Genomic DNA, 13,420 nt, shown 5'->3' with positions numbered 1-13,420 from the left:
GAGAGCTGGCTCGGCATCTCAATGGCCTCTCGCAAGAATCCTCCTCAATTCGACACCCCTGCACTTGCGCGGGGTCCCCTCTGGGAGGGTATCACTGACGCTACCACGTACTGAAGGGGAAGGTCATCCTCGCTACGATCCCTTTGCCGTGTGGCTGACCCAACTCCAAGACCGGAACGTTACTGAACGAAACGTACAGCCAACTTTCCGCCAGCGAAACGCCCAGAGTGGCACAGAGCCGTTGGCGCCGAGTCCCTGCCCTCGCCCCGCCCTCCCCGCCCGGTGACAGATCCCCAGCTCATGACCTACCTGCGGGCAGACGCCCTCCGCGGCATCCACCACAATGATGCAGCCGTCACATACGCGCACGGCTGTGGACACCTCGGAGGAGAAGTCCACGTGTCCTGGCGAGTCTATGAGGTTAATCAGGTACTCCTCGCCACCTAGAAGGGCGCGGGAAACACGGTTAATCAGGCGCCCCTCGCCACCCACGAGGGCGCGGGAAGCACGGTTTCAGCGGTGCGGGCGCACGGCGCTCTTCGTCAGGCACTCGAGAGTGAGGAAGGTGTGAGAAATGACAGACTAGAGCTAAAGCTGCTGAAAAGCTCAATCCGCGCTGTCGCCCCAACGAGGGAGTTCCCGCTGACGGAACACTGACTCCAGGAGCACCTGTAAGACGGCGCCGGACGCGTTTCTCTCCACGGCAGCACTCGTTACGGGCCCCGGGAGCCAGGCGCTGTGCCCAGCGCACGGCACCGCACGCTCACAAGGCCCCTGGGAGGCAAACGTTACCACGCTCACTCTCCAGACGGAAGCTGGGACTCCAAGAAGACGATGCCTGAGCGTAAAGGCTGGTCCACAGGCGCCAAAACAGGGCCGGCCGATTGGAAAAGACACAAAGCACGTGGCCGCCACGTCCCTCCAAGCCCTCGGGAAGCAGGGTGTGAGGAGTCCCTACGTGCAAGCAGTGTGCCACGGGCCGGGGGCTCGCACACACGGTACCCCCTGCAGGCCTCACAACGAACACGACTGCAGCTTTCAGGAGGGTGATGACTCGTGCAGGTTTGTCCCAAGCCCTCAAAGTCCCCCATCCTCTCAAACCCCGAAGCCAGCGCCACATCCCGTTAAGCCCTAAGTCGGTCCCAGACAGGCCAGGACGACGAGTCACCCGAGGTCACAAAGATGTCACGCGAGAACAGAATTAAGTAAACCAGGCAGAAAAGAGTCACTCGTCGGAATTCTACACCCCTTCCCCACGTGCTGCTAACCCTGACACGGTTCCCCTGTGGAGGCGAAACGGGCACCAGGTGCTCAGACTCTGCACGTCCACCTCGCTTCTGCCCGTCCCCCGGGCCAGCGCTCCGCTCCTGCGGGCTCCGGACTACTCCGGTCCCCAAGGGCTGGACTTACCCCTGGAAGGCCATTTAGACCACCTTCCCCCTTGCAGAACACCCTGACGATGTGCCTTGCGCCCCGGGGACAGGGACAAGAGCGCTCCCCGGCCCCCCCCGGGGTCCACGTCCATGGACTCCCAGAGCCTGGCTCTGCCCCAAGCACGCCGCAGACACTGTCTGGAGTTACCAGCCCCCCACCCTTCGCAGCTGTCGGCACCATTAACCACCCGATTTCAGAGCGGGAAACTCAGGCACGGAAGAGTTAAGCGTCCTTCTCAAGGACATCCAGCTAGAATGCAATGCCAAGGTACACTGCCTGAGATCAAATAGTTTAAAGCGGTAGGTAGTGTGGAAGGTAAACCCAGCAAACCCCAAACACATGCTTTAACCACCCACTCACGGCTGCCCCAAGGCACCTCACCTGCCCAGACTCCAGTGGTCATGAACTTCTGAGCACCAGGTTAAGGATTCCAAGGTGCACTGGGGCTCGGGGGGAGAGACCACCATCGATTAGCAACAGGCTGCTTCTTACACTTACACACATACACACACACACACCCTGGTCTTCTCATGCAAACTGTCTTACACACACACACATACACACACACACACACCCTGGTCTTCTCATGCAAACTGCCTTACATACACACACACACCCTGGTCTTCTCATGCAAACTGCCTTATACAGATTTCTGGCTCCGCCGCCCCCACCGGGGAGGGCTCCAAGCAGACAGAGGACTTGGACATCTCCAAAGAAGACCAAAGCTGTCAAAGACCCTGGGCCCTGGGGCGGTGGCCCCGGGGCCTTCAGAGGGCTTTACCGTCAGGGCTCACAGCACATGCTCTCTACCAAATCAGCCAGAGGAACTGAGCAGCAGCAGCAGGGCCCAGGGTCCTGTCAGCTCCTATCGTGTGAAACAGAAGCCGTGAAACACCTAAAATATTTCTCTCTGCACTTTCCTGGCCTAGCCCTTCATTTCCTAGCTAAACGTGCCCCCAGAGGGAAGAGAGGCACCCAAGGTCACACACTGAGTAGCCGGCCAGAGACACGCCCAGGTCTGCCTGACACAGAGACCCTGACTCCTTTATACCGCGCAGCTGGGGCGCCGCGCTTCCTTCATTTGGTCGAACTCCGGGCTCCAGGACAGCTGCATGCGCCTTCCTCTCCGCCCAGCAATGCCCGGAGCCGATCCAGAGCTCGCAGAGACCCTGTCTGCCGTCAGATTCTTTACAGAACTTAAAAACGCCCTCCGAGGGAAGCCTCGGGCTTCCTACACGACAGTGCTCCTGCCTTTTGTTGGCGCTGTAGCAGGATTCTCACACAGAGTCGTGACACCAAGGCTTTTCTTTCCAGGAAGCAACTCTATTACAGACGGCGTCGCTCAGCAGGGTTTGTACCCAAAGAACTGAGCCCCGAACACCACGTGGTGTGGTTTTTTACGTATTTTTTACTTCTCTGTCTCCCATATATGGTAACACACAAACATGCAGTCTAATTAACGTGATCTCATGTCACAAGGTCGTGAGGGATGTCGTCACATACACGAATACCAAGGTCGCCTTGAGATGGTCTTTTTGTCCTTTCTTTCCTTAAGGAGGGGACCCTACCACAGCGTTACAGACCTTTGAGGTAACACCCAGGAAAAAAAGAACATAGCTACCGACCAATCCACCCATCTATCTGATCATCTGTCTATACTCCCTAATGATGCATCCAAATCCAGACCCCCCTGAAATTCATTCAGGGACAGCAAGTTCAGATCTAGAAGACAACAGAAAGTGAGGCATATACCAAGTGTTTTCACTGGCAAACATGGGAAAAAATAAGAGCACGTGATCAAAACCCTCTGGGAAATGCAGTGGCGGGGTGGATGGGTGAGGAGGAGGCTCGCCACATGCATACACCCCAGGAAAGGCTCGAAGAAGGTCTGTAACCAAGCAGCCTGTCCAGCTTCCCCAGTGTAGCTGATGGAGGGAAGGCGAAGCGCTCTGGTGGGTCACACAGCGGTTAAGTGCAGAGCTCAGCGCAGGGCTGTCTCTGACTCACAATTTTTTTCATCTTAACTTTTTCCAACTAGCTTCAAACTAAATTTCGAAGGTAGGGAAAAGAAATCCAATCGTCTATCAGAGGCAGGGAAAGCCAGTAAGCACAACTGGCCCACTGTCATCAGCCAAACCAGCCTCGCTGACTCGTTCCCACAATGCCATCTACTTCCTGTGTGTGAGGATCACACCTGCACACGCACAACTATTAAAACAGTTGTGGGCTTCATCGTGTTAGATATTATAATCCCCGCTAGTGGAAATTGTAATTTTCAGGCATGCTAAGTGATCTTTCTGATTTGTCTCACAGTCCCGAAGCTGTGCACGGGACGGACCCCTGCCAAAGCAGCAAGCCATCCTGACGGGCCTTCCAAACTTTCAGGGACTGGTCCAATCAGCGGAGCACCAATCCTTTTTTTGTTTTTTTTTTTTTTTGTTTTTTTAACATTCCAGGCAATTGGGGAAACGAAAAAGTTGGGAGACCTGAAAGTCCATCACAGGAGCCACCTTCCAGAAAACTTCTGCCATTAGGGAGTTACAGGAAAATAACGTCTCCCTAGCCTGGGAGTCCGCCAGTTTTAAAGTGCCATGGGTCGTTTCACTGGAAGGGGCACGTCTGACACGAGCACCTGCCATAGATCCCTGTGAAGATGGGGACTTCCCACGAGGTCACGTTCAACCCCCAGAACACTGGAGGTGCTCGCCGACGCAGACACGGAAAGCTGAGGAGACAGGAGGCACACTCCTCTCCTGGAGAAGATCTATGCATCACGCGGGGTCTCTCACGCCCCGGGGCGCTGGAGGAACCTACTTCCCACGACAGAGGTGTTGAGAATTCAGGCAGAACTGGGGCCACGAGAACGTGCTTCTAGAATATGGACATGTACAGACAGAAATCTGGCCTGACTACGTGGCAGCCACAGGCTTCCATGGGAGATACCACGGCTGTCCCTTTAAATCTTAAATTACTGTATAAAATTATGTAAGACCCACCGATACGGCTTATGTCACAGAACCGTACGATGCACGTTACCTCCCCCTTCCTGACCCAGGGAGCAGGTGCTGGCAGAGAACAGAGCGTGCGCTCCTGAGAAGGCCGTGACAGGAAGAGGTCGTGGCTGGCTGACCCCGCTGGCAAAAACGTCAAACGTGAGGTGGTTTGGGAGGAGGGAGGAAACGGTGACCTACGGACAACCCTGAATGGCCAACAAATGAGTCTTCCTGCTGCACGGCCCAACTGAAAGTCCTCTCCAGACAACCCCCGCCCCCCGGCATGAAACGGGCCAGACCACATGGGGGCCCCCCCAGCCCTGGTCTCTCTGTGTGCCCACCGCCGCCGCCAGCCCGCGGACTGACGTCACGAAGAGCTCCTCCGCCTTCGACACCCTGCTGTGCAGCGAGTAAATCCAGTCACGACGCACCCACTGTCTTGATCCTCCCATCACTGGTGGTTTTGCTCAGAAGGATGCATGGCAAAACCCAGGGTAAAGAAGCCTTGCATGAAAGAAAGACGGATGTTACTTTCTTGGAAGCTACGTACGGGTTCCAAACCATGGCAACTTGTTTGGAATCTGTTTACTTCACCCTGGGGGGAAGGTCAGAGCCCTCGGACTTCTACTCAACTTTACTGTTTGTATGTGCCACGAATACTAAGGCGTGGGTCCCAGGGTCAGAGCAGCTGAGAGTGACAGCAGCACACCTTTGACCAAGACAGCGCAGGGGACATGGAGCTAGAAGGATGTATGAACATTTTTCTCTAAAGATGAGACAGCCTTGAGCATCCTTAAATGCTGATGGTCAAGTGTGAGGACAAAGGGAAGAGAGAGGCTGAAGTTACTGGAGAGGACACTCAACAGGAGACAAGTCCAGAGCACAGGCCCTTCACAGTAACAGGGAAAGAGTAAGCAAAGACACTAACCCCATTACATTTCGGGGCGCCCGGGTGGCTCAGTCACTTAAGTGTCAGACTTTGGCTCAGGTCATGATCTCGTGGTCTGTGGGTTCGAGCCCTGAATTGAGCTCTGTGTGCTGACAGCTCGGAGCCTGAAGCCTGCTTTGGATTCTGTGTCTCCCTCTCTCTCTACCCCTCCTTTGGTCGCTCTCTGTCTCTATCTCTCTCTCTCTCAAAAAGAAATAAACATTAAAAAAAACAAAAGACAAAAACTACTACCATTTCATTTTGAGGTGCGGCGGTAAGCAGCTAAATCTTTTCCATTTGTGGGGCGCAGAAGGGAAGGATGTCTGCTGAGGTTGTGAGGGAGGGAGGGAGGTGGGTGGGAGTCCAGAGGGAGGTTCTGGAGAGAACGCGCAAGGCGCGGCGGCCGACAGGTTTTGTGCCACAGCCCCGCGGGCCAGCCAGGCCCCAGCCGGGACGAGGAGAAGGTTCGTAGCGCTAACTCTGTCCCGGATCAGAGTTCTGTAGGAGAAACACGGCCCAAGGCCAAGGAAGCAGACCCTGAGGACCTGGAGAGACTGTCAGCAGGAAGACAAGTCTGGGCGGTAGGAGGCCGGGACTGAATGAAGGACGCCGATGAGCTTCATGACGTCAAAGAACGGGCGCTCGGCCCACGGGTGAGAGCGGGACTGGGGGGAGGGGAGCGCTGGGTCCCAGGATGCCACTCGGGGGCAGTGCAGGCGACACCACGGCCCGGAGAGGAGCCCGGGCGGCGAGGGGGAGGACGAGGGCCGCTCGCCACTGCTAGGGGGCCCGCGCTGTCGGAAGAGCCGTTCTCAGCGTGAGCCAGCCTGGCAGATCGGGCAACAGGGGAAATCCTGAGCCCGGCGCCAAGGTCAGTAACGAGCAGGCACCGTGACCAGGAGCTGTGGCCCGGACAAGAGAGAGGACAGTCAGACACGAGGAGTCTCACACGAGACGGGGCATTGAAAGAAGGGGCTGGAAGAGTTAAGCTTTGAACGAGGAGCGGGGAACAAAGAGTGCCAACCTCACGTCTCCCCCAGAGAAGGAGGGGGGAGCGGCGCTCACTGGAAACGAGGACAGGCAGAGCAGCGTCCTCGGGAAACAGCCCGGAGGCGGCGGAGAGAACGTCAACGAAAGACGTCGAGGATGGAGAAATGCTTGTTTCCCTTGGAACGTTTGCAGAGTGAGCTTTGGGAAGGAAAGGAACAGGGGAGGCTGACGGAGGCCATTATTAAAGTTGCAGAGAAGCGTGGGGAAGAGACTCTGGAGGCTTCCATCAAGGGCGGTGACCGAGCACAGCGGGGACGTGTGTGACGCGGCCCCCAGATGTCTGTGTGCAGCCCCCGTGATCGCCTGTGCGAGCCCTGCCAGGGCCTGGCAGACAAGATAAGCCGGGGACATCTTGCTCCTGAGAATGTGCGATCAGAAACACAAGAGAAAGCAGCAGTGAGCGACAGAGACAGGATGAAAAAACAGACAGATGACAGTCCAGGCCAAGGGGAGGTGATGATGATGGGGACACAGACAGACTAAAGCTTCGGCAGAGGAAAGACCTGCAGGGAAACAGAGACAAAGACAGAGAATAAAACCCAAGGGTGACAGTGGAGTTCCAGAGGCAAGATCCATTCACTTGTCACTTGTAGTGACGGAACCGAGGGCCATCCTGGATCCAGAGCCAACATGTGGCTTCAATTTCAATGACTGTCACTCCAATAACGCTCCTGTTTTTCAGTTTCCATGAACATTTCTCCAATGTCACGTTACACATATTCTCTCACTACGCCATCCCACTGCGGCACAGGCGGGCGTAAGCCTCACTTCTGTGCGGCCAGGAGAGCACATCTAAACAGTCTGAGAGTGAGCTGCCCAAGGCCAGAGTCCAGCAAAACAGGTCAGACCATTCTGTCTCCAGGGCCCGAGAGCCGTTCTCCCACATACACAGAAAGGAAACCTTAATGGTTACAAAAGGGGTGGAGGACCTGGAGACAAAATTCAGAAACTGACACTAGAGGAATCGTCCAGTAAAAAGGGACTAATGGTCTGAGTGTCGGAAAAGGCAGGCTGCAATCTCCTTAAGTCCATAAAAATAAGGGGAGACGGTAAATCAACGGAGCGCTGACCCACCTGCTGGGTCACAGCATGAGCACACACCTTTTCACGTGGAAGAATTCACCTTTTCACATGGAAGAAGTCGTTTTAAACAATAAGGCACTACTTTAGATACGAGACATTAGGAATTCACCAATCCCTCGGAGCTTCAAAACTGGCTTAGTCCGAAAACATTTTAAAGACTGACTGTAGGGGCGCCTGGGTGGCTTAGTCAGTTAAGCGTCCGACTTTCGCTTGGGTCATGGTCTCACGGTTCGTGGGTTCGAGCCCCGCGTCGGGCTCTGTGCTGACTGCCAGCTCAGAGCCTGGAGCCTGTTTCACAGTCTGTGTCTCCCTCTCTCTCTGACCCTCCCCTGCTCACGCTCTCTCTCTCTCTCTCCAAGAAATAAATAAAAATATTTTTAAAAAAATAAATAAAAAAAATAAAGACTGACGTGAAAGACAATACGGTCATGCCTCTCAGAAAATTCCCTGCCGTTTGTCCCAGACATGTAACACTGTGGAAGACCAACCACAGACCCACGAGGGAAATGAGACAGAACTTTATTATTTTCTTGTAATTATAAAAACATTTTGTGTAAAATTTCCAAATAGTACAAAAATAAGTATTTTGAAAACCATAAGCTTCACATAACACAGACACTGGCAAGAAGGTTCTGGCAGGTAACCTTCTGAACAGTTTTATCTACACACTTAATATTTTATTACTGAACACACTCTCCTCTTACACATAGGTACTCTGCCACTTGCTTTCATCAACATATTTTTCCTACGTGATCGCATACAGATCAAAGAGTTGTCTGAACAGCTCCATGCATTTCATGGCAAGGAGGTATCGGTTTACTTGGCCATTCTCTAAACGCAGACGTGAAGGCTGTTGGCATGAATATTATTATTAATTTTACTAATACAGGCTCTTTGGTGAATGCATCTCAAGAACTTGTATGACTATCTCTCTCACATCAATTCCTGTAAGTATTACTGTTAAAATGACATCCCGATCTAGGGGGGAGCAAGCTGTAACGAACATGGCAACCCAGCCAAGTAAATAAGACTCTTAAACCCAATACCCAGATCGCAGGACAGAAAAAGGATGCAGCCAGGCAAAGGAAGGCTAAGGCTCCGTGACCTTCCCGGGAGAAACCCCCCCGTCACCCAGGGGGACGGGGCCCTCACGCCTGTCACAGGTCCCCATCTGCACCCAAGTGTGGACGGCCTGACTCCCATCAGACCATCGGAGGCCAGAATGCAGTTCGTGCAGGAGAAAGCAAGGAAACTGAGGCACACACTTCATCTGGAAAGAGAAGAAGACACCGAAGAAACAAACTTTTTTTCTAAAGCACGGGCTGAGTTACCTTTGGCATAGTGCAGTGAGATGGCGCTCGACTTCATGGTGATCCCCCGAACCTGCTCGTCTTCTCTGCTGTCCATGTATCTTAACTGTGAAAATGCAAACATGCACACCCTTACTTCCCAGGGAAATGTTCACGTTAGAACCGTCTGAGTTGGACTTTTGCTTTAAACACGTAAGTTTTAAACTAAAAGCCCTTCAGATCTTTTTTTGATGTAGGGAGGGGCTGAGGAAGTAAGCTGTCTCAGGGACGAGAACAGACACCCCAAGAGACAGCTCCACGCTCCGAGCACATTCTGGTTCCACACGCCCTCTCCCCGATGCTGTGCCTTCTAATTCACAGGAGGCAGCATGCGGGGGTCCTTCCACTCACCCAGACAGAGCCCTTCTCTCCCTGTCCCAGGCTGTCTGGCAAAGTCTGGGCAAAGACCGAAACCTCTAGAAGCATGAGGAGCCTTCACTCCTCTTCCCATGATCAATATATTGATAATGGTGATGATAGATATTTTTTTAATTTAAATTTCTCCGATTATCAACAGGGTTGAGTATCCTTCTAGTTTACCGCCCTGGCCGTGTGGCATTCCTCTTTTGGGAGTTTCTTGTTCAAGATTTTTGTCCACTGTTTTAATGGTTATATTACGGGTGTGTTCTGTTCTGGACAGAAGTTACTTACAGTCCCTGAATACTAGACCTTGGTCAATTAGGTGCTGTTATTTTCTCCCAGTTGCCGAGCTTGTCTCTTCACTGTTTTTATGGTATCTCCTGATAAACAGATGTTCTTAGTTTTAATGTACTTGAGTTGATCAAACTTACACAGCGGTATGTACTTCTTCATCTCATGTAAGAAATCTTCTCTTAAGGTCACAGAGTACTGACCTATATTATTTTTCTAAAGTTCTATAATTTTGCCTCTCACATACAAGTATTTCAATTACGTGCTGATTTCTGTGTGTGGTATGAAGCAGAGGTCCAACTTTGTTTATCTTCCACATTCATAACCACTGTCCAAGGACACCGTCTGGAGAGACTAGTCCTTTCCCCACAGGTTGGAGATACCAGCTCTGCGGTCACCTCCACTGATCTTTTCCAAAACTCATCAAGGGAAGGAACTTCTCTATTCTTCTACTGCAAGTAAATCATTCCAGGACCTCACACTCACAGCTAGAAACAAACATCTCTTTCATTTCATTTCCTAAAACGCTATTTTCATCATGACCCTCAGACTTGAGTTAGCCTTCAAATTCTTCTAGAATCAGACACATTCTCTCCACCAGGGCTCTTCCTCTCCCAGTAGCCTCTAGGCAAATGCTTCCCTCAAACCGAGCATGGTACACAATCAGACCTCATCTCCGTCGTCCACTTTGCACTTTGTTCCCACACCTGACGGCTTCTCCCTCCTCCCCAAACCACACACTCGTCCTCCGTGGGATCATCCACAGCTGGGCCAGGCTCTTGCTGGACTTGTTACAAATACCCATTTCTGCATTTATAAAATATTACTGTAAAGAAATATAAAATAACTTTTTCTCCACATCGATTTTATCTTGCTAAATTGATGAGCTGCTTCTTACACGCATCCCCTGGGCTTTCCACTCCTCCTGGGTGACTAAGAACACATCACACGGTGGACAGCCGCTGCTTACTGAAAGGCAACGAGCATTTATCAAATATAACAACATACCTTGCCAGCCAAGCGGCTGGAGATGATCCCATTGCTAGAGATAAGACAGTCGGCCAGAGTAGTTTTTCCTGTTAAGATAGCAATATTAATTCAAATCTATTTCTTTTTCTAAAAAGGAAGGATGATGTATCGTATCTAAAGAATTAACTTCTGACCATAAGAACTGGTTAAGCAAAGATTTCCCATTGACCTGTACTGACTGAAGCTGACACATAATAAGCATCTGAGTTTATAAGCATCTGAAAGAGTTTATCGGTGGCGCCCCCGGGGGGCTCAGTCAGTTAAGCGCCCGACTGTGGCTCAGGTATGATCTTAGTTCATGGGTTCAAGCCCTGCAGAGGCTGCTGCGCTGACAGCTCAGACCCTGATTTGGATCCTCTGTCCCCCTCTCCCCTCCCCCCCACACATTTGTGCTCTCTCTCTCTCAAAAATAAATCAACATTTAAAAAAATTTAAAAAAAAAAGAGTTTATCTGGACAGAGTGTCACCTGAGGACACAGCTAGCACTCTGGAGGCTGCCAATCTGTAGCTCCAACCCCGTGGGTCTCATCACCCTCACCTGAAAAGTCGTCAAGCAACTTTTTTTTTTTTTTTTTTTTTAACTGAAGCCTAACTGACGCAGACTCTCCAGCCAGAGGACAGAACGTGTGACACGCAGTGCTCCTGGAGTTCCCAAACCACGTGAGGACTCGATCAAGTTTATGGTACTTACTACATTCATTCTCTGACAGTCGCCCGAACGGTGGCCGTGCCACAGTGGAGCACTCGGTGGCTCAAAATGACAACCTGACGGCAGAGCACTCACATCCGCCTCTGGACGGCATGTGGCCCACGCCGTCACCGAGGGACAACAGAATGTAACCTGCCCCATCTCCCGAAGGACGGCCTGAGCTGGCACCTGCCAGTTACACTGTCTTAAGAAAATGCTTAGGAGCAAGGCAACCCAGGAAACCTACCCACGTCCCCTACCGCGAGCACACCTGTGGAGGCCGCCGGCCGCACCGCAGACGCCACCCAGATCCCAACACACGTCTCCGTGACAAGTCTCGCCAGCACACACTTAGTTCCACGCAAGATTCTACCAAGTCTACACACCGGGAAGTGGTACCAACAGATGACTGTGTTTAAAGAACGCTCACAGGAGCGGCTGGGGGGGCTCAGTCGGTTAAGCGTCTGACTTCGGCTCAGGTCATGATCTCACGGTTCGGTTCGTGGGTTCAAGCCCCGCGTCGGGCTCTGTGCTGACAGCCAGCTCAGAGCCAGGGGCCTGTCTTGGGATTCTAGGTCTCCCTCTCTCTGCCCCTCCCCTGTTTGTGCTCTGTCTCTCTCTGTCTCAAAAATAAACAAAAAAAAATTTTAAAAAAAGAACACTCACAAAGGCCAGAGCTCTTCCTTCCCCAGCACACCTACTCCTATCAACCTGTGCGCTCCCTGCACGAGGAAGGGGCGTGAAAGGGAGAGCAGCGGGCTCCGCAGGAAGTGATGCTGCGATGCTGCAGTGAGAGAACAGGACCTGCCAGCAGCACGGCCACACCCACTGGCCACCTCTGCCCTTCCCGGCTCCTGTACACGTCCTTCTTCCCAGCTGACACTGCTCCCACTTGGAAGGTGTGTCCCCATCTGCCACCCGGAGCCCCCTTTCAAGGGTCCCCCTTAATACCACTTACGCTGTGAAGCCTCTCAACCCGTCCCGGCCGCCCGGGTCCTCCAGCTCTCCCCACCCGCAGGGTCCACTCTTCACCTCTCACCTGTGCGGCCTCAACCCCACAGCGCCCCAGGCCTCCCCTGGTGCCCTAGTGCTCAGTTTCTACCTCTGCAACACACAGCAAAACCCCTTGAATTTAGCAGACAGTCGAGAAACACCTGACGAGTCAAAGAGAATCACATCACACTGGCTCTGAAGACATTATGTCGGGACTGGAGACTTTTCTAGATCACAAAGCCATTTCAGAAACGCTTATTTTAACAAAAAACTCCAGTTCTCATTTAAAAAACAACAACAACAACAACAACGAAATACACCGTCCGGAAGAACGCTAATCACCAGGTTGCCGTGTTCATTTTGAACGCTCTCATGGCCGGCGCCGCTGACCTCACACTTGTAAAGGAACTTGCTTCTCAGCGGGCACGGGTCCCACCTGCTGTCCCCACGGTGGCTCTGACACGTGTGCAGACACGCCCCGTTAATGAGGAAAACAAGCCGTGTAGAAGGGAGTCTTACCATGGTCCACATGGGCCAGAACGCAGATATTCCTGATGTTGGCAGTGTTCTTCTGAAGCTGGATCATCTTTTCCCGACTGCTGAGCACCATGGTCGCTTCTCTCCTGGGACTGACAATTGGGAATGTTTTACAAACGGCACCCGGGCTNACAAGACTCCCCCGGCCCCTTAACCTGGGAGCCCGGTGAACGCCCGCTGAAGGGATGCACCCGGCCAGGCCCAAGTCCCCCCGAGCCTCCGGGCCAAGGCCCCACCCACCACGCCTGCGGGACGCAGGTGCCTCACCCTTCCGGGACGGGACCGCCGCGAGGAGTCACACAGCTCATGGGGCGGCGGCACCCAGAGGCGGCCCCGACGCGGGTAATGCGCGTCTCCGGGAGGGAGGGGAGGCGGCCACACCCGTCCCTTCGGCCCCGGGCCCGTCTCCCAGCCCCGGGTTCCCGCACTCCCGCTCGCTCTCACCCGACACCAAAGCGCCGGCTCCACGGCCGCCTTCCGAGCCCCAACAAAGTTTCGGGGCGCAAGCTCACTCGCCCGACAGGTGCCCTGAAGTCTCCCCTCGGTCTCAGATGAAAAGGAAGAGCCCCTCCCCATCCCCGTCCACTTTCCCTTCTCCTCCCCGGGGCCCCGCGTTCGCGGTCCCCGGCATCGCGGGTCCCCACGCTCAGGGAGGCGGCGGCCCCGGGGGGACCCCAGGGCCGCG

At 53.5% G+C, this 13,420-nt stretch overlaps 1 protein-coding gene across 1 annotated transcript in view; it reads right to left on the bottom strand.

Annotated features, from left to right (window-relative positions):
- The window catches only part of EFL1 (elongation factor like GTPase 1), a 101,000-nt gene extending 87,710 nt beyond the window's left edge, over nucleotides 1-13,290 (bottom strand). The window contains exons 1-5 of the mRNA XM_077774396.1: nucleotides 13,180-13,290; nucleotides 12,718-12,827; nucleotides 10,497-10,564; nucleotides 8,820-8,904; nucleotides 310-443 (exon numbers count right to left, since the gene is read on the bottom strand). Of these exons, the coding sequence (XP_077630522.1) occupies nucleotides 310-443; nucleotides 8,820-8,904; nucleotides 10,497-10,564; nucleotides 12,718-12,808 (378 nt within the window). The 5' untranslated portion in view covers nucleotides 12,809-12,827; nucleotides 13,180-13,290. The remainder of the gene's footprint in view (nucleotides 1-309; nucleotides 444-8,819; nucleotides 8,905-10,496; nucleotides 10,565-12,717; nucleotides 12,828-13,179) is intronic.
- Between the last annotated feature and the right edge of the window lie 130 nt (nucleotides 13,291-13,420).

This window comes from Crocuta crocuta, unplaced genomic scaffold (genome assembly GCF_008692635.1).
Source record: "Crocuta crocuta isolate KB4526 unplaced genomic scaffold, BGI_CrCroc_1.0 scaffold7, whole genome shotgun sequence".
In the NCBI taxonomy this organism is placed as follows: Eukaryota; Metazoa; Chordata; class Mammalia; order Carnivora; family Hyaenidae; genus Crocuta; species Crocuta crocuta.
This window is presented reverse-complemented; position numbering and strand designations above follow the sequence as displayed.